The 21,449-nt window shown below is 37.1% G+C and overlaps 1 protein-coding gene and 2 pseudogenes across 8 annotated transcripts in view; 2 read left to right on the top strand and 1 right to left on the bottom strand.

Moving 5' to 3' along the window:
* Window positions 1–21,449, bottom strand: part of UPF2 (UPF2, regulator of nonsense mediated mRNA decay) — a 131,611-nt gene that overhangs the window by 58,101 nt on the left and 52,061 nt on the right. For all 8 annotated transcript variants that reach the window (XM_006098215.3, XM_023761955.1, XM_023761954.1 and 5 more), the window contains one exon: window positions 19,943–20,028. In XM_006098215.3, coding sequence (XP_006098277.1) covers window positions 19,943–20,028 — 86 coding nt within the window. The remainder of the gene's footprint in view (window positions 1–19,942; window positions 20,029–21,449) is intronic.
* Window positions 1,142–1,227, top strand: LOC111827823 (annotated as a pseudogene).
* LOC111827821 lies at window positions 6,435–7,285 on the top strand (annotated as a pseudogene).

Here is a 21,449-nt window from a genome sequence, read left to right as displayed (position 1 = left end):
AATCCAAAAGGCATCTAAGGGTCAAAATCATATCACAACCCACATACTAACTTACGTATTTTAATCACTATAGAACCCTCTCAGATTCTCATGCAGTGCCTATTTACTCTTACTTTAGACAATAAATGGCAAATATGTGATTACCAGTGCTGCCACCCCAGTTTATTATCAGAGCACTTTCTCATCAAACTTGGATGCAGCTCCAGAATCCTGCTTAACACAACATTCCAGGCAACTACTACCAATCAAAATCAACACATGAGCTAAAATTTACTTTTCATTCCTGCCATAGACATTATTTTATAAAACTTGATTTTCCAATGAATCAACACTCACCAAATTAGACACTGAAAATGAGAAGCAGCGAGAAACTAATCCTGTATAATAAAGGCCTAATATGCTAAGTGTCCGTTCGGCCGTTCAACCAATCAAAGTGTAATATGCTAATGATATGCTAAGGCTGCTCAACCGCTCGCTATGACATGCACTGACCACCAGGGGGTAGAGGCACAGACCGGTAGGTTAGCTTGCTGCTGGGGTCTGGCCGATTGGGACTGAGCAAAACAAGCTGGACACAACCTGGAGCCCTCCTCCCATGATCCCTCCCTGGCTGGCCAACCTCCCACGTCTCTCCCCAGCTCTAATCATGCACCGGTGGAGTCCTTCAGCCTGGCCTGTGCCCTCTAACAATCCGGGACTCCTTGGGGGATGTCAGAGAGCCGGTTTCAGCCCAATTCTGCAGGCCAGGCCGAGGGACCCCACTGGTGCATGAATTCATGTACTGGGCCTCTAGTAAATAAATAAATAATTAGATAAACAAACAGCTGCACTGACAGCAGCAAGTAATGGGAGCTGACAGTGAAGGAAGCTAAAAACTATAAAAATTCAACGAAAGAGCCCCAAAACGACAACAGCCTAAAGCCACTTAGACCACAAACAAATAATCCTATGTTGTAATTATCCTGGAATCTATCACTATAGAATACTACATGAAAATGGTTTGATCATCAGAGAAAAGTCTGAATAACATGAAAGGCTCAGAATTAGATCTCGAAAACTCCCAGCATGGACAGATGAAGCCTTAGCTGGAAGAAGGGACATAGTGAAGGAAGAAAGACTGCAGATAAAATGTGAAAGGTGAATATTCTGGTTTCTCTTCATATCACAAAGCTCTTTTGCCTTTTACTAAAGATTTCTGTGGGGAGGAACAGTTAAAAAAAATTTTGGGGGGGAGATGGGGTCAAGAAAAGGAAAGTGCTCAAATTAATGCCTAAAAGCCTCAAAAACTATATTTCTTTTACCATTATAATTTATTTTAAAAATTAACATTTATTTAATTCTTACTAATCTGCCAGGTCCTGTCTTAGGCATCTAACACACATTATTTAACTTGTTCATTCTATGAGGTGGACATTATTAATTACTATTTCAGAAGGGAACAGGTGTTGAAAGAAGTAAACAACATGGTGACTTTGTAGTAAGTAACTCAATAAGCTTTTTAAATACATCATAAGAAACAATGAAAAATACAATCCATTATGTAAAAATCTGAATCAAAACATTTTTTAAAATATATTTTATTCATTTTTTACAGAGAGGAAGGGAGAGGGATAGAGAGTTAGAAACATCAATGACAGAGAAACATCTATCAGCTGCCTCCTGCACACTCCCTACTGGAGATGTGCCCACAACCAAGGTAAATGCCCTTGACCGGAATCGAACCTGGGATCCTTCAGTCCGCAGGCTGATGCTCTCTATCCAGTGAGCCAAACCGGTTAGGGCTGAATCAAAACATTTAATGGTGAATTCTATTTAAAATGTTTTCTAAAAATTATTTTAAAAGTTTTATCAATTTATGAGGTCACATAAGTACTATTTGAGAGATTTATAACCCAAGTCTCCTAACTCCTAGCACATTGCTCTTGTCACACAAAATGCACACATGTGGGTCACATTACTCCTTGATATTACAGAATGAGATATTACTATAAGATACTCTCACAAATATGTAATCATTTTCTGAATGTCTACTGCTGCAAAAAAAAAGAAAGCCTGAGGCAAAAATTTACTTTTCTTGAATAAAGAGAATCATACTAATACCAAATTTACTTTCTAAATTTTCAAACTTTAGTGAGAATACCATATTTTAACATATTCTATCTGTTAGAATATTAGGTTTTACTTTTTTTCTTTTTCACATAATCAATTGCCAAATACAAATATAGGACTTTAAATGTATGCTTAGGTTCATTGCTTCCAACTGCCACAACTACAGGTAAGAAAAATTAAAATGACTTAAAGTCATGGGATAACAAAGAGCAATGCACCAGGAGTTAGGAGACTTAAATTCTCAATCTCTCAAATAGTACTTCTGTGACCTCATAAACTGATCTGACTTCATCTATTATTGTCTCCTGCTCACTGCTCTCACCAGCCCCTCACTAATTCTCAACACAGCAGGCAAGCCCTTACCTCAGAGCCTTCACACTGACTGTTCTCAGTTAGCTGCAGTACAGCTGTAATTCCCCAAATATCTGTTCGTGCTGCTTACTCCCCTAGGAAGCAAGTCAGCCCTAATAACACCTCCTCATTGAATGCTCCCTTGAAACTGCAAATCCACCCAACCCAATCCCGTACCCTGCACTGTTTTTTATTTTTTTATTTTTTTTTGCACTGTTTTTTAAAAATAAAATTTATCACCTTCTAACATCTCTATATATAAAAGCCTAAGCGACCGTTCGAACAGTACCTCTGACACGCACTGACCACTGGGGACAGACGTTCAACACACAGGCATGGAAACATGGAACAGACTGATGAATCTCAGAGGGAAAGTGGGGGAGAGGGGACGGGAAGAGATTAACCAAAGATCTTATATACATACTAGAGGCCCAGTACACAGATTCATATACCGGTGGGGTCCCTCAGCCTGGCCTGCGGGGATCCGGCCGAACCCATACACTGGGCCTCCAACATCCCCTGAGGGGTCCCAGATTGCGAGAGGGCACAGGCCAGGTCAAGGGACCCCACTGGCACACAGGGCCTGTAGTATTATATAATTTACTTACTTGTTATGTTTAGTTATCTTGTTTGTCGCCCTTCCCCATTAGAATGTAAGCTCCATGGGAGACAGTTTATCAGCTCTCAAAACAGTGCCTAGATCAGTGATGGCGAACCTTTTGAGCTCGGCATGTCAGCATTTTGAAAAACCCTAACTTAACTCTGGTGCTATGTCACACACAGAAATTTTTTGATATTTGCAACCATAGTAAAACAAAGACATATATTTTTGATATTTATTTTATATATTTAAATGCCATTTAACAAAGAAAAATCAACCAAAAAAATGAGTTCGCGTGTCACCTCTGACACGCATGTCATAGGTTCGCCATCACTGGCCTAGATCATAGTAGGTGCTTAATAGACACTTGTTAGATAAATGAATGTCTCTGGTATCTCACAATTAAGTATATTGTTAACTTTAGTCTATTCTTCACTATATTATAAAACATCATCCTATTTTTATAAGAATATTAAACTTGATCAAGTTTCATATATTATCAAATAGAAGCTCATTTATCAAATACCTTTTATGCAATTAATGAAATAATCATAGGCCCTGACCAAGTAGCTCAGTTGGTTAGAGTGTGTGTCATCCTGATATGCCAAAGTTGCAAGTTCAATCCCTGGTCAGAGCACATACAAGAATCAAACAATAAATCAATAAATAAGTGCAACAACAAACTGATGTTTCTCTCTCTCAAAATCAATACAAAAAAATTTTTTTAATAAAAGTCATACAGTTCTCACTACTGATATTATATATATTAATAGGTTTCCTATTTAAATATCTTTTCATTCCTAAGGTCAATCCTCTGATCATTCTAGATTTATATATATACTTATTTACTTTAATCCTCATGTGAGGATATGTTTTCATTGGTTTTAGAGAGAAAGGAGAAAAAACTGATGTGAGAGAAACATTGACTGCCTCCCGTACGCACTTGATCCAGGATCAAACCCACAAGTTAGCATGTGCCCTGACCTGGAATTGAAACTGCAACCTGTTGTGTACAGATGATGATCCCACCAACTGAGCCACCGGTCAGGGCTAGATTTTTATTTTTAATATACTATTAAATATGATGTTAGTGGTTTACTTAGGATTTTTATAACAAAATTCAAAACTGAGGTTGGTCAATACTTTTAACTTCCTGGCTCTTTTTTTGTTATAAATTTTGCCTGTTTCTTCCTATTATAATATGACATGTTTTCTTTTTCATGCTCTGGAATGAACAATATAGCAGAAAAATTACTTGTTCATAAAGGCTAAAAAACAAATCAATAAAGCTATCTAGTCTTAATCTATTCAAGACAAAATTAACAGATAATTTTGTACATTTTTCCCCATGATGACTCGTCTATTTTGTCTTGGATTATTCTAAAAATGTGTATTTATTCCAAACAATTATGTTTCACTAAGATTTTCAAGTAGTTTTTAAATATCTCCAGCATATCATCTAGCTCATTTCATAAACTTTTTAATGTTCTTTTCTTTTATGCTTTCTAAATGCTTCTCTATTTAGATTTTTTGAAGAACTAGCTCAAGTTTTTAAATTTTAAAATTAATTTTAATTGTGGTTGTCTTTTCAATGTATTTTTCAATAAAATTTCAGATTATAACTTAGCATCAAAATTTTTTTTACGTAGGTCATTTCCTTTTTCTTCTTTTCCTGGACAAGACACTTACGCTTTGCTTCATTTTTTTCTTTTTCCAATTAGCTGAATCAACTTCAAAGTTTTTTCCCAGCCCCCAAAGAAAGGTAGGTATAGCTATTTATTTTAAAGTAAAGCAGTCTGTGCTATCCCTTCAGGCTCCCTAACAACACAGGTAAGTGGTTTCAGCTTCAGAAGGGGTTTAAAACATAGTTTAAAGATTCCCTAGAAGATCTGAATTCTTTTAAGCCTTTCCAGCTAGTTAGTAATCCTGGGTTTTATTTCTATTGGAATTGGCTACATGGAAGTTCCATTCTCTGAGAATCCTCTACCCCCTATTAAACTCAACAAGTTCTCAAACTAACAAGTTCCTAATATCCCTCTTTTTCCATTACACTTTGTAAAAGATAGTTATAATAGATAGTTGAAACTAAATGTCATCCTGCCCTATTTAAATCTTCAACTTTTATGATTCTTCATTCATTACTTCAAAAAATAAAATCCCTAATACCATAAATATTTTGTTAATGTTAGTCCTGCACAAGTGTGCTTTTCTGTCTTTTCTACAAATGAGCCTGAAAGAAAATGGAGTGCCAAATTCTATATCGAGCACATTAAAGTTATTTAAACATAAATAGAACATTTTAATCAACTTAAAGAGCAAATTTCTGTTAAAATTTGAGCTAGATATATTATTTGACTTTTCTGAAAGTCAATTAGAAAGTAACCTTACATCCTTTCTTTGAAAATTGAATTTTATAATCTTCTAAGAGACTGATAATTATTTTTAACGAGAGTTAATGAGTGAATCTTTTAAAAGAATGTTTTTCCTTATACAATAATAAAACCTTACTTACACTTTCAAGGTCTCCTGAATCATACATTTAACTATCCTCCTAGCAGTTAATGATCATCAAGTTAGTAAACATCCAGTCAAGTAATAGTACAAGTAATAACAAGAATGTAGAAGCAAATACACACGTTACTGAGAGGGGAAAAGGCATTCTTAAAGGTTTTTATCTCATAAACAGTTTCATAAAAGAAATTTCCCTCTTTTTTCCTTTTAAAAATCTAAAGAATTTCCCTGGCTGGGTGTGGCTCAGTAGGTTGAGCACTGTGTGTGCAATAAAAGTTTGCCAGTTTGATTCCCAGTCAGGGCATATGCCTGGCTTTCAAGCTCTATCTTCAATAGGGGGCATGCAGGAAGCAGCTTATCCAGTCTTAATTTCACATTGATATTTCTCTCTCCCTCTCTCTCCCTTTTTCTCTCTCTCTAAAAAAAAAAAAAGAAAAGAAAAAAAGAGAAAAAAAAGAGAGAAATCAAATCAACACAATCTAAAGAATTTAACTGTTGAAAATTATGAATTTTATGTGTTCAAAATGTCTGGAAAAAAATAAGAGACAACACTGTTACCAGTCAATTAGAAAACACTAAAACAACTGATGATTCAAAAAACATAAAATATAACATACAAAAGACTGGGGTCATTTACTCTGAAATCAACATCTAAATTCTGAGACTTTTTCCAGAATGTTGATGTTCCCAGAGCAACAGCGCCATCAAGTGACATAACATACTAATAGATTTCCCACAAACTCAGTTTTTTCATATTTCCGAACTGAGCAAGAGGAAGGGGAGGAAGTTCAATTAGAATGTCTCTCATAAAAACTCCAGCAAAATGGCTTTGCAGACGCTGCCGCCCTGGAGCCGCCCATGACCAACTATCGTGAACCCCACCGTGTTCTTCGACCTCGCCACAACGGTGAGCCCTTGGGCCGAGTCTCCTTCCAGCTGTTTGCAAAGTTCCAAAGACAGCAGAAAACTTTCGTGCTCTGAGCACTGGGGAGAAAGGATTTTGTTATAAAGGTTCCTGCTTTTACAGAATTATCCCGGGATTTATGTGCCAGGGTGGTGACTTCACACGCCATAATGGCACAGGCGGCAAGTCCATCTATGGCAGCGGTTCTCAACCTTCCTAATGCCGCAACCCTTTAATGCAGTTCCTCATGTTGTGGTGACCCCCAACCATAAAATTATTTTCGTTGCTACTTCATAACTGTAATTTTGCTGCTGTTATGAATCGTAATGTAAATATCTGATATGCAGGATGTATTTTCATTGTTACAAATTGAACATAATTAAAGCATGGTGATTAATCACAAAAACAATATGTAATTATATATTTGTTTTCCGATGGTCTTAGGCGACCCCTGTGAAAGGGTCGTTCGACCCCCAAAGGGGTAACGACCCACAGGTTGGCGACCCACAGGTTGAGAACCGCTGAATTCTATGGGGAGAAATTTGAGGATGAGAACTTCATCCTGAAACATACAGGTCCTGGCATCTTGTCCATGGCAAATGCTGGACCTAACACAAACGGCTCCCAGTTTTTCATCTGCACGGCCAAGACTGAGTGGTTGGATGGCAAACATGTGGTCTTCGGCCAGGTGAAAGAAGGCATGGATATTGTGACAGCCATGGAGCGCTTGGGTCCAGGAATGGCAAGACCAGCAAGAACATCACCATTGCTGACTGTGGACAACTCTAATAAATTTGATTTGTGTTTTATCTTAAAAACAAACAAACAAACAAAAAACTCCAGCAAACTCTCCTTAAAAAAGCTGGATCAGGAAAAGTTGTTTAAGAATCAAGGGAAGCATTCCACCTCTGAAGAGTATTCTGTTTATATTAATCTAAAGAAAGTCTGAACATCCATCTGCTAAAATCTGGTTAAATCTATATGGCTTCAAAGTAACTAAACCAATAACCAGGTTCACCTATATTTAAAACAAGGAACTAAGAGATTCTTAGGTACTTTCTCTGATTCTGATTGACTTTATACTCAGAAGTTCATTTAGGTGAGGGAGCGTTCTGAGGTGCTAGGAGTGGTTCTAATCTTTATACATTTATGATATAAACACTTCTGTGAAATTTCAATTGTGTGTGTGTATAAATTAACTATAAAATAATATCCAATTAAGGGAAATTCTAGATTTCACTTCTGTGGAGTCCTTCAAATTAATAGGCTAAGAAATAAAATGCCAGCCTTTTGAGATTATTTTAACCACTATTTTTTTTTTTAATTCTAGGGAGGGACAGGAGGGAGGGATTGAGGGAAGAGGGAGGGAAAGAGAGAAAGAGACAGACAGATAGACAGACACTGATGTGAGAAAGAAACATTGATCTATTGCCTCACGTGCATGCCCCAAGTGGGAATCAAACCTGAAATCTAGGTATGTGCCCTGACCAGAAATTGAACTCACAGCCCATCATTGCACAGAATGACACTCCAACCAACTGAACCACACCAGCCACGGCTAACCACTATTTCTTTAATGAAGGAAGAACACAATTGAAAGTTAAAACCTTTAAAAATTGTAAAGATGGATTAAATCAAATTTTAAAACTTGTAATTGATACCAAGAAAGTAACAGATAACTCATAAAATGGGAGAAAATATTTGCAAATTATGTCTGATAAGGGACATGTACAAAATATAACAAACTCATAACTAAAAAAGACAACATAACTAAAAAGGGGAACAAAGGATTTAAAGACATTTCTCCAATTAAGATGACCATTAAGCACATGAAAAGATGCTCAAAATCATTAGCCATTAGTGAAATGCAAATCAAAACCATAATGAGATGCCACTTCACACATACTAGGATTGCTATAAGCTAAAAGAGACAACAAGCAGTGGTGAAAAATTGGAATCCTCAATCATAGCTTTTGGTAATATAAAATGGTGCAGCCACTGTGAAAAGTTTGGAAGTTACAAAAACATTAAACACTGAGTTGCTAAGACACAGAAATCCACCCCTAGGTATATGTACCCAGGAGAATTGAAAACATAAAATGTACACAAAAACTTGTACACAAATAGTCACTGCAGCATTATTCACAATAGCTAAATAGATACAACCCAAATGTCCAATAACTAATAAATGAATGGGTAAACAAAATATAGCATGACTATACAATGAAATATTAATCAGCCTTAAATAGGAAGGAAATTCTAATCAAGGATACAACATGAATGAATCTTGAAAACATACTACTGGTAGTAGCAGTTTACTATCTTACCACTCCATTCTCCCTAAGGGAGCAAGTTATAATCCTCAGGTTCAAGCCAAGGATTGTAGGCAAGGTAGAAAGACACCTGAGGATCAAGGACAAAAGATGACCTTCAAAATTAAAGACTTTTGTGACCAAGCAAAAAGTCCACAGATATATAATTCTGAACATACAAAAACTCAAGGGATATTTCTTCTTGAGAAAATTATTAGAAGATGAACTTCAGCACAACAGATAACTGGAGAAACCAGAGAAAGAGGACTGGCAGAGAGCTAAAATGTTTTAAACCTTAAAACTGAGATAAAAACAAATGAGGGAGAGTTACAAATTAGAATGTAAATGCTATGTTCCTATCAGGATATGTAATCAACATAGAAATAAAACATAGAGAAGGAAAATGAAAGAGATGGGAAGTTAGTAAGTCTGCCGTGCCTACTTGTAATGCTGTAAAGTTCAGTATCATTCAAAGCTAACAAATAATACAAGTATAAGCACATTTAAGAGTAAAAAAATAGCCCTAGCTGTTTGCCCAGTGGTTAGAGCATTGGCCAGTGGACTGAAGGGCCTCAGGTTCTATTCCAGTCAAGGGCATGTACCTTGGTTGCAGGCTTGATCTCCAGCCCAGGTCAGGGCACCTGCAGGAGACAACCAACCGATGTGTCTTTCTCACATTGATGTTTCTCTATCTCTCTCTGTCTCTGTCCCTCCTTTCCACTCTCTCTAAAAATCAATGAAAAACGTATCCTCAGGTAAGGATTAACAAAAAACAAAAAACAAAAAGAGTAAAAAATATATTAAGGAAGATAACATTATTAATTAAAATCAGATGGGTGAGGAGAATCGAAGATGGCGGCATAGGTAAACACCGGAGATTGCCGCCGTAAACAACCACTTCAAAAATACAACTAAAAGTCAGAACGGACATCAACCAGAACCACGGGAAGGCTGGCTGAGGAGAGACTCTTCAACTAGAAGCAAAAACAACAGCATTCCGACGCTCAGAGGAGGCGTAGTGTGGAAAATTTAAAGGTACGGTGGTGCGGTGGTGAGGTGGTGCGCGCGCAAAGCGGGCTGGCGGCTGAGGGCGCGGTTGTCGTTTTCAATCAGGAGTGAGTCTCAGACTCTGGGCTACAGATCCGGGCGAGTCTCTAGGGACCCAGACTCAAACGGGAGAAGCGGGACTGTCTGGCTACAGCCCCTCCGAGGTTTGCAGCGGTTGATGGGACAGAGAGGCAGAGCCCCTGGGGACGGACTGAGAGCAGTCATAGCGGCTCCCTCCCCCTGCCCTGTTGAGCCCGCCCCGTCCAAGCCCTGCGCACAGCCATTTGCCGATACCTCAGGCAAAGGCTGGATTAGCGCCTCCCCAGAAGACAGACGTTTTCCGCACAGCTGATTCCTACAGCCAGTCGGCCTGGTGGTCAAATCCCTCTAGTGTTAACTACAACAATTAAGGCTTGGCTAGAACAAGACTGCGCACAGAGACCACAAGGGGGTGCACCAAGAAAGCATAAAAGATGCGGAGACAAAAAAACATGACAGAAATGGAGGATATGGAGCTAAGAATCGCAATTTTGAGGGCTTGCCATAAATTTGTGCAGAGCCTCACGAAAACTAATGAGACCCTCGATGCTACGATAAAGAAATTAGAAAGTAAGCATACACGGACTGAAATAAAGAATATTATACCCAATAGCAGACCAGAGGAGCTCAAGAATCAAACCAAAGATTCGACAAAAAACACCCAATTGGAAAAGCAAAATGAAAAAAGAATCCGAAAGTGTGAAGATAGTGTAAGGAGCCTCTGGGACAGCTTTAAGCGGACTAATATCAGAATTATTGGAGTGCCAGAAGATGAGAGACAGCAAGATATTGAAAACCTATTTCAAGAAATAATGACAGAAAACTTCCCCTACCTGGTGAAAGAAATGGACTTACAGGTCCAAGAAGCGCAGAGAACCCCAAACAAAAGGAATCCAAAGAGGACCACACCAAGACACATCATCATTAAAATGCCAAGAGCAAAAGACAAAGAGAAAATCTTAAAAGCAGCAAGAGAAAGAGGCTCAATTACCTACAAGGGAATACCCATAGAACTGTCAGCTGATTTCTCAACAGAAACTTTGCAGGCCAGAAGGGAATGGCAAGAAATATTCAAAGTGCTGAATACCAAGAACCTACAACCAAGATTACTTTATCCAGCAAAGCTATCATTCAGAATTGAAGGTCAGATAAAGAGCTTCACAGATAAGGAAAAGCTAAAGGAGTTCACCACCGCCAAACCAGTATTATATGAAATGCTGAAAGGTATCCTTTAAGAAGAGGAAGAAGAAGAAAAAGGTAAAGATACAAATTATGAACAACAAATATGCATCTATCAACAAATGAATCTAAGAATCAAGTGAATAAATAACCTGATGTACAGAATGAACTGGTGATTATAGTGAATCAGGGACACAGAAAGGGAATGGACTGACTATTCTTGGGGGGAAAAGGGGTGTGGGAGATGCAGGAAGTGACTGGACAAAAATCATGCACCTATGGATGAACACAGTGGGTGGGGAGGGAGGGTGGAGGGTGGGGTGGGAGCTGGAAGGAGGGGAGTTATGGGGGGAAAAAAGAGGAACAAATGTAATAATCTGAACAATAAAGATTTAAAAAAAAAATCAGATGGGTGAGAAGAGAGAAAAAAGGGGAGGGAACGTAGGCTACTTTATCATCATACTCATGGTGGCAAACAGTAAGACTGTATAAACCTTTACTAAACAAACATATAATCATGAAAGTAACTACTCAAACAAATACACAAAAACCATCCTAAAATCAGAAAACATATAAACCTACATGTAAGATAATAAGTAAGACAATACAAACAAATCACAGACTTAAAAAAATTAATTTGAAAAGACAAATAATATAACAGAACTCAATTCTTATGTCTTAGTAAAACAATGTAATAAATAGTCTAACTTATAAGAAACATTTTCAGAATGGATCTCAAAGTAAAACTCCATTCAATAATATACAAGAGACTCAACTAAAATACAGTGATTCTAAAAGACTGAAAAAAAACACATATCAATTGTATTCGTCTTCTATTCATCTCTCTCAGCCCATAACCCCAGCAAATGGACAAAAAAAAAAGGCAAGAAAACACAAGACTTTAATAAAAGTTATTTAATAATGTAAACCTGCCTGATCAATCCATTTAACTCTACAACATGAAACAAAGAATGTAACCTTTTAAAAATGTGCTCAGAGAGTATTGATAACAATTGACACTTTAATAGGCCACAAAGAAATTTCAAAAAATTTCAAAAAAAAGTAAAAATTATTAAAGAAGAGAAACCAAGATGGCGGTATAGGTAAACACCGGAAATTGCTGCCACCCACAACAAATTCAAAAATACAACTAAAACTCAGAGGAGCTGTGGAGGTGGAGTGCAGAGGTACGGAGGCTCGAGCACACTCGGCAAACTCGGCAAGCTCGGCAAGCTCGGCAAGGGCTGGCGACTGAGGACGCGGCTGTCTTTTTCAATCGGGAGGGAGACACAAGCCCCCGACTGCTCTGAACTCCAGTTCCGGGTGAGTCTCTGGGGACCTAGACCCATACGGGGAGAAACTGGACTGTCTGGCAGCGGGCAGAACTCGGAACTAGAGGGCGGCTTTCTCTCAAAGGGGCTTGCAGCAATTACCAGGACACTGAGAACCGGGGCCCCTTAAGGCAGGGCTGAGGATCAGCCTTAGCTGCTTGCTCCGCCCTGTTGTTCCCCTGAGACCCCGCCCCACCCAAGCTGCAGCAGAGGCTTTTGCATATGAAAGGCCTGGCCCTTTGCAATCTGAAAATTACCTAACAAACTGCAGCTGGGCCAGACAGACCCAGAACTTCCAAGAGAAGGCCCAAGGCCCCACAGCAGCTTGCATTGTTTCACAGCTGGGCCTCATTTGGGCACCTCCAAACCCCAAACAAGGAAGGGGAATCTGCAGATCTCTTCGTAGCTCCTGCTGGGTAGCCTCAGGCAGAGGCTAAATTAGCACCTTCTTAGAGATCCAAGTGCCAGTGTACCCAGTGGTCAGAGTGGGACCATCCAGATTACAACTCCTCAGATCAATAAGGGTCACACTCAGGGGGCAGACTCAGTGAGCACCAAAGCCCCACTGAAGCAAGTCTTGCCCCATAAGGGTGTCTTCAGCACAGAAGTTCTCCCACTGCAGACAAAGCTGATTCTCACAGCCAATTGGCCTGGAGGTCAATTCCTCCCAGTGATACCAACAACAATCAAGACTTAACTACAACAAGACTGTGCACAAAGCTCACAAAGGGGTGCACCAAGAGTGTCCACCTCAGGTAATTGGGGAGGCTGAGCCACTGGGCCCTATAGGACACCTAGCACACAAAGCCACTCTACCAACACAGGGAAGCATAAAAAATGCGGAGACAAAGAAACAGGACACAAATGACAGAAATGGAGGAAAGCAAACTACTGGATATAGAGTTCAAAACCACACTTCTAAGGTTTTTCAAGAACTTTCTAGAAACCGCCGATAAATGTAGTGAGACCCTCAAGAAATTTAGTGAGACCCTCAAGGTTATGAAAAAGGACCAACTAGAAATTAAGCATACACTGACTGAAATAAAGGATATTATGCAGAGTTCCAATAGCAGACTAGAGGATCGCAAGACTCAAGTCAAAGATTTGAAATACGAAGAAGCAAAAAACACCCAACCGGAAAAGCAAAATGAAAAAAGAATCCAAAAATACGAAGATAGCGTAAGGAGCCTCTGGGACAGCTTCAAGCACACCAACATCCGAATTATAGGGGTGCCAGAAGAAGAGAGAGAGCAAGATATTGAAAACCTTTTTGAAGAAATAATGACAGAAAACTTCCCCTACCTGGTGAAAGAAATAGACTTACAAGTCCAGGAAGTGCAGAGAACCCCAAACAAAAGGAATCCAAAGAGGACCACACCAAGACACATCATAATTAAAATGCCAAGAGCAAAAGACAAAGAGAGACTCTTAAAAGCAGCAAGAGAAAGACAGTCAGTTACCTACAAGGGAGTACCCATACGACTGTCAGCTGATTTCTCAACAGAAACTTTGCAGGCCAGAAGGGAGTGGCAAGAAATATTCAAAGTGATGAATAGCAAGAACCTACAACCAAGATTACTTTATCCAGCAAAGCTATCATTCAGAATTGAAGGTCAGATAAAGAGCTTCAGAGATAAGAAAAAGCTAAAGGAGTTCATCACCACCAAACCAGTATTATATGAAATGCTGAAAGGTATCCTTTAAGAGGAAGAAGAAGAAAAAGGTAAAGATACAAATTATGAACAACAAATACACATCTATCAACAAGTGAATCTAAAAATCAAGTGAATAAATAATCTGATGAACAGAATAAACTGGTGATTATAATAGAATCAGGGGCATAGAAAGGGAGTGGACTGACTATTCTTGGGGGGGAAAGGGGTGTGGGGGATGCAGGAGGAGACTGGACAATAATCGTGCACCTATGGATGAGGACAGTGGGAGGGGGGGTGAGGGTGGAGGGTGGGTTGGGAACCGGAGGGGAGCTATGAGGGGAAAAAATAGGAACAACTGTAATAATCTGAACAATAAAGATTTAATTTAAAAAAAATAATTAAGGAATAGTACTAATTAGAGAATTAGTATTCTCTAATTGAAGTGCAAAAAGTATGTAAATTATTAACCAAGTCAGAAAACAAAACAAAAAGTCCCACTATCTGGAAATTTCAATTCTCTCTCAAACATCTCATTAGGTAACCAAAATAAATAGGTAAATAAAAATTTTAAAATAAAGAAACTAAAATTGGAGAATTTCTAGAAAACATAAACACAGAAATCACCCCATGTCAAAACTAAGAGATACAGCTAAAACCATGCTCAGAGGACAATATATTGAATATCAAAAAAGGAATAAAATAAATGAAAGAAGCTAAAAAAAGAAGAAAATAACCAAGACAAAGCCAAAAATAATAAGTAAGAAAACAGTAAAATAGTAAATACATAAACAATAAACCCAGAAACTGTTTTTCTTTCTTTCTTTTGGTTAACAAAAATCTAAAATGAATAAGCTACTAACTAACATAAAATCAAGAAGAGAAAAAAAAGGGTAAGTACAAAGACAACATTGTAATGGTAAAGATTGGAATGTCCAAAATAGTTAAATATAGCACATACATAAAAAGAAACAATGTATCTTTAAAAGAACAAGGGAAATTATGTATTGATCTAAAAAGATCTCCAAGCTATATTGTTAAGTGGAAACAATAAAGTTCAGACTAATAGGTACAATAAGTTGCCCCTGTGTAAAAATCAGGAAATATAAAAATCTATAATTGCATTTTCTTGTCCTAGACACAAAAGAAACTTTGGAAGGATACAAAAGAATCAAGATAGTGGTTTCCTATTGGGAGGAGTAGAAATTGGGTAGATGGGGAGACAAGGACAGAAAGAACACTTTTCAGCATGTAATATTTTATACTTCTAGGGTTTGAGCCCTGTGGGTGTATTACTTATTTTTCCAAATTAATTTTTTAATTTGCATATGACTAACATAAACTCATCAAATATTTTCAAACACTTAACTTGGTACCAAAAACTACACTTGGTGTTGGGGATGTACAAAATGAAAAGGTCTGGTTTTCTCTTTTAAAGAGCTTATAGTTTTTACAGTTTGGTAGGGAGATAGGCGCAAACCAACATTGTGGTATTTCTTCATATGAAGACAGGTTGAAAGTGCTATAAAAGAGCACCTATATCTACATAAAAGATATAAAGACAATTATTCAGCGAAGATGAGTATTACAGTAGGTCCTCGGGTTACGTCGGAGATCCATTCCTACTACGTAAGGCGATTTTTGCTGTAAGTCGGAACCCACCTACATAAGCACCTACGTCACTCACATAGAGCACATACACAGCAGTAATGAAGTGAAACAGTAAAAAAAAATTAAAAGAAAGATAACAATTCCTGACCTTTATTTGTGGTAAATAAATAATAAAAACATAAAGCACATATGTACATACATCAAAATGACAGAACTTTTTTTTTTATCAATACTGTAAACGGGTGGTGGCAACGTAACCACGAAACGATGTATGTCGATGTAACCCAAGGACTGCCTATATTTAGCTCTGATGCTAAATAAGACTTAAAGGCTGAGCCAGAGATTTTCAGAATAATAAAAAAGGATATCCCACAAACAGAATAGAAAACAGATTCGTGGAAGTAGAGAGAGCAAAGGGTAGTCAAGAAATCATTACAGATCAGGATTTTGCAAGAGCAAGAGTGGCTAGAATTAAGACTGAAGAAGCTGAAATGGGGCATTAAATATCATCATCTAGCTGTCAGGCAATGTGCTAAACGCTGGAGATAAAGAAGTAAACAGGGCAAAAAATAAAATAAAATAAATAAACAGGGCCTATTTCCTGCAGCTTATTCTAGATGTCAATGTCCAGAGAAACCAAGAAAGAAGTTTTGCAATAGTTTGATACCAAGTCTCTGGCACTTGCACATACTGTTGCCTCTATCAGAAATTCTCTTTCAACATTCCCTTTCTTCACCCGCCCCTAGTCTAGATAATTCCTTTCTCAGAACTCAGATTAAATGCCCTTGTTAAGGCCCAGCAGGCGTGGCTCAGTGGTTGAGCATCAACCTGTGAACCAGGAGGTCACAATTTGATTCCGGTCAGGGCACATGCCCAAGTTGTGGGCTCAATCCCCAAGGCAGGGCATGCAGGAGGCAGCCTATCAATGATTCTCTCTCATCACTGATGTGTCTATGTCTCTCTCTCCCTCTCTTAATTCCTCTCTGAAATCAGTAAAAATACATTCTAAAAATATTAAAAAAATAAATGCCCTTGTTCCAGGCAGCTTTCTCTCACCCAGGAATAAATCAATCAGTTCCACTTGCTATATACTTGAAAGCACACTGTGATTCTTCTTGGTAATTACACTTGGGCTTCTTTATCTTTCTATCCAAACTATGGTCTGCATGAATACAAGAGTCAAACCTCTCTTGTTCACCACTATATCTAAAGCACTAATCACAGTATACAGCAAACCCTTAATGCAGTGATTTTTCAACCTTTTTCATCTCATGGTGCACATAAACTAATTACTAAAATTTTGCGGCACACCAAAACATATTTTTTTTTGCCAATCTGGTAAAAAAAAAAAATGGTAAAATTTTGATTCATTCTCACCAGACAGCTATTGTTGTGTTGGCTGTTGTCATTTTGTTATTTGACAATCTAAGGGAAAAGAGGTCAGTGTCCCTGACTAGTCAAGTATGTTTTGTTGTAAAAATTCTTGCAACACACAAGTTGAAAATCACTGTCTTATTGAATTAGTCAATGAGTGAAAAAATTTTAGAACACAACCCTGCCGGTGTGGCTCAGCGGCTGAGTGTCAACCCAGGAACCAAGAGGTCACAGGTTTGAGTCCAGGTTAGGGCTCATGCCAAGGATTGCAGGCTCGAACCTCAGAGTGGGACGTGCAGGGGGCAGCAGATCGATAGATGATATTCCTGTCTCATCGATGTTTCTACTTCTCTACCCCTCTCCCTTCCTCTCTAAAAACCAATTTTAAAAATATTTTTAAAAAATTTTAGAACACAACTTAATCTTTCCTGATCACTTAGGCTGATTTATAAGAAACCTAAATTAGCCCTGGCTGGGTTGCTCTGTTGGAGCATCGTCCAGTACACCAAAAAGGTTATGGGTTCGATTCCTGGTTGGGGCACATACGGGAGGCAACTGATCAATGATTGATGTTTTTCTCTCTCCTTCCTCTCTCTCTAAAATCAATCAATAAATAAAAAGTTCTCAGGTGAGGATTTAAAACAGGGGTCCTCAAACTACGGCCCGCAGGCCACATGCAAATACAAATATTGTATTTGTTCCTGTTTTGTTTTTTTACTTCAAAATAAGATATGTGCAGTGTGCATAGGAATTTGTTCATAGTTTTTTTTTAAACTATAGTCCGGCCCTCCAACGGTCTGAGGGACAGTGAACTGGCCCCCTGTTTAAAAAGTTTGAGGACCCCTGATTTAAAACAACACACCAAAAATCTAAATTATTATATGTATACATTTCAGATATGTAAGACTATGTGGTTTCTTACTCATGGCTCCAGAATGTTATACATCCATTTTAAGTACTTGTATCTTTATTTTTTTTCTCCTCTCAAACTATAAATTGTCACTTCCTACTACTTTCAAGTCTCTGTTTTCTAGCAGATTCCAATTACTTCTAATTTGCAGAAATCTGCTAAGCCAAAAGCAGATAAATTCAGCTATAAAGAAATAACTGGCATAAGAACCAAACAGTAGTACATAGTTTTTGAGAACTTTTTCTTTTGGAGACAGAAGCAGGCAATGGTGGAGTAGAATGAAATGGGGATACAAAGAAGCAAGATGCTCTTTTGTAAGTTAACTACTTACATTATTGCATGATTTCTTTTGTTAACAAAGCCTTTTATTTTTGCTAACTTTGGTTTATTCTGTTAAATAATTCCAGGCGATTGTTATACATGTTTCTGCATTCAAATAAAACAGTTGAGCCCTGACTAGTTTGGCTCAGTGGCTAGAGCGTCAGCCTGTGGACTGAAGAGTCCCAGGTTCAGTTCCGGTCAAGGGCATGTACCTTGGTTGTGGGCACATCCCCAGTAGGGGGTGTGCAGGAGGCAGCTGATCGATGTTTCTCTCTCATGGATGTTTCCAACTCTCTATCCCTCTCCCTTCCTCTCTGTAAAAAATCAATAAAATATATTTTTTTAAAAAAACAGTTGAACAGAAAAATATGAAGATAAAAAAAAAGCATTATTTGAAAAAATTTGGTCCAAGATAATGAGGAAAAAAATATTTCCTCAATTCAAAGTGCACTTTTTCCCATTTACAAATACAGGGTGGGGCAAAAGGTTTACAGTTGTTCATATGGAAAATAATATAATAATAAATAATAACACAAGAATAAACTAGGTGTTTCGTGTACTCATAACTATAAACCTACTTTTATGTGTAAGAAAGTGAAATATGCTTCTTAATCAAAGCCTTCAAAATGGCAATATTTTTCTCTCTTGGTTGCACATAAAATAATGGTACACTTCATAACTAATAGCATCTTGCATTTGATGAAATATAATATATAATTTTATGTAATAAAAACATTCATCTTTTTTACTTTCTCAACTAGATAACTGTTATCTACTCATATTAGCACATTCCACTTCCCTTTCCCCACTAAAATAAAAAACCTAATGCTCATATTAATGATGCTGAGAAGAGATAAAAACCAATACAAAAGAAAAAAGAAAAGCAGTGATTTGGTTTCACTGAGAAATCTTACCATTAAAAGATAATGGGCCCCTATTAATGAATGAACCAAATTAAAATCTTGCTTAAGAAACCTTTAGTAAAATCCCTTAGAATTCTTATCTTTTGAATCTATGTTGGCTATGTTACATATAGTAATCATAATAGTTAACAAAATTCTTTAATTACTTATTGTTGAACAAACAGAAATAAATCTTCTCCAGGTTCCTACGGTGAAAAAGCTATAAGTGGTCCTGAAATTTGCAGATGAAGTAAGGCATTTAATTTAGTGTAATTTAGAGCATTAGAATTCTCTAAACACATAATGCACACAACTGAATATACTACTTGAATTCTCAGCAACACATGCTAATGTGACTTCCAATATCATAATTACAAAATAACTTGAAAATTTTCATTTAAATACAACAGCAAGAACTGAACACATTCAATAGTGTGATCTTTACACAAAATAAAACTCTCCAATAAACTTATATACCATTTATTATTTTTTTTCTCCTCAGAAGCAAAAATGTAAACCAACTGCTTCTAGCAAAGATGATCATTTCTCTTAAAATAGGTTATATTTTCTCTTAAAATAACAGGAAAGCATCAGAAGAAATACTTCCACTTAGAGCTAATGACAAAAAACAAAAATCAATGAGAAACAAGTTATAGAAAATACGCTAATAGTGTCTGTTGACAAGGAATATTTTTAAATAAGTAACTAAATAAAAACTTTGATCTTACAATCATCACTGCAAGTAAAAACACTAAAAAATTACTCTTTATTTTAAAAAAAATACCTACCTTTGTCTGGGAACTATAAAGAGTGCCCGTACCAACTTCTTCCTATTTGCTTTTGTGTTCATGTTCATGCAAAAATCCATTGCTGCCTATAGGAGAAAAAGCAAACTTTTTCTTAAAAAAAATAAAATAAATCTTTATTTAGCTACTAAAAACAGAAATCCTGGTGCTACAATGGATTTCCACTTGTTCCTAAACGTTTCAAATGATTTTAAAAGACTAGTATTGTAAGCATATCCCAAACTAAAAGATCACTGAGCTTAAACTCCTCTGTCCTTATGTATCTCAAAATATATGTTTCATAAACTTTTAAATTGCAACCTAGTGTTAGAAAAAGAACTTCGAGTGGGTAGACTGATGATCATGCAATGTTTGGCAAATAATTACATTAAATGCACAATCAATGCTTTAACCTCATTAAAGTTAAATAAATCAATGTTGATATCAGAAAAGTTTTCTGCAAGGACAGTTACCAGGAGCCAAATAAATTACTAATACTAAACCAGATAATCAAAAAGGAATAAAGATAAAGTAGGTAAGAGAGCTAGGCATAGATTATTCCAAGGAACATGTAAGAGTAAGTGCCTCAACAATGACTGAAAGGTTCAGGGTCAGCAATCAGATTTAGTAACTTAATTAAACAAACCATATCATAGGACTGTAATAAGTACACACAACTGTTTAGTATAGTACTCCACTGTTCTATATTTTAATAACAAAAATATGTTCAATATTTCATCAACATGTCTAACATCTAATATTTGTGTAAAAGAACAAAATAAATCCAGAGACAGAAGCATGGAACAGACTGAAGAATCTGGGGGAAGGCGGAGGGGGAGGGAGGATGGGGCGGACAGGAAGGAGAGATCAATCAAAAACGTATACACATATACGCATAACCCATGGACACAGACAATAGTGTGGTGAACGCCTGGGGCAGGGGGAGGGGATGGGCTAGAAAAGGTCAATGGGGGAGAAAAGGGATTATCTGTAATACTTCCAAAAATAAAGATAAATTTAATATTAAAAATAAAAAAGAAAGTCTAAGAGAGGTATATGTTCTGGGAAACCACTGGAAAACAACAACATGAAGTAACAGGTATTTTTTAAATGTAGGCATGTATATTTTTTAATTTTTTAAAAAATATTCAGTATAGTTGGTTTAAGAAAATAACAAATTTGTTATACTTTAAAAAGGAATATACTATGATCAAATATTCTTTTGGGTTTCTCAATTATTTTCCTTCCATAGGCTCACATGATTATTTTATTATCCATACCAATCTTTAGGTAGATTTGAAGATCAGATACAAATAAAAGATTCTCAGATTTTCCTGAATTGGCTTTCTACCCTTTACTGCAAATGATAATATAATAAAACACCTCCCATTTGGTTAAAACTTCTGATGAAATAAATAGCACAACTGAGGTTGATAAGGTTTAACTTAGGAAACCAGCTCACATTGAAAATATCCACCAAGACTAAAACTTTAGATCAATATTAGTCGAG

This window comes from Myotis lucifugus, unplaced genomic scaffold, assembly GCF_000147115.1.
Source record: "Myotis lucifugus unplaced genomic scaffold, Myoluc2.0 scaffold_223, whole genome shotgun sequence".
Classification (NCBI taxonomy): Eukaryota; Metazoa; Chordata; class Mammalia; order Chiroptera; family Vespertilionidae; genus Myotis; species Myotis lucifugus.
The sequence above is the reverse complement of the archived record's forward strand: the minus strand, read 5'-3'. Positions and strand labels throughout refer to the sequence as shown.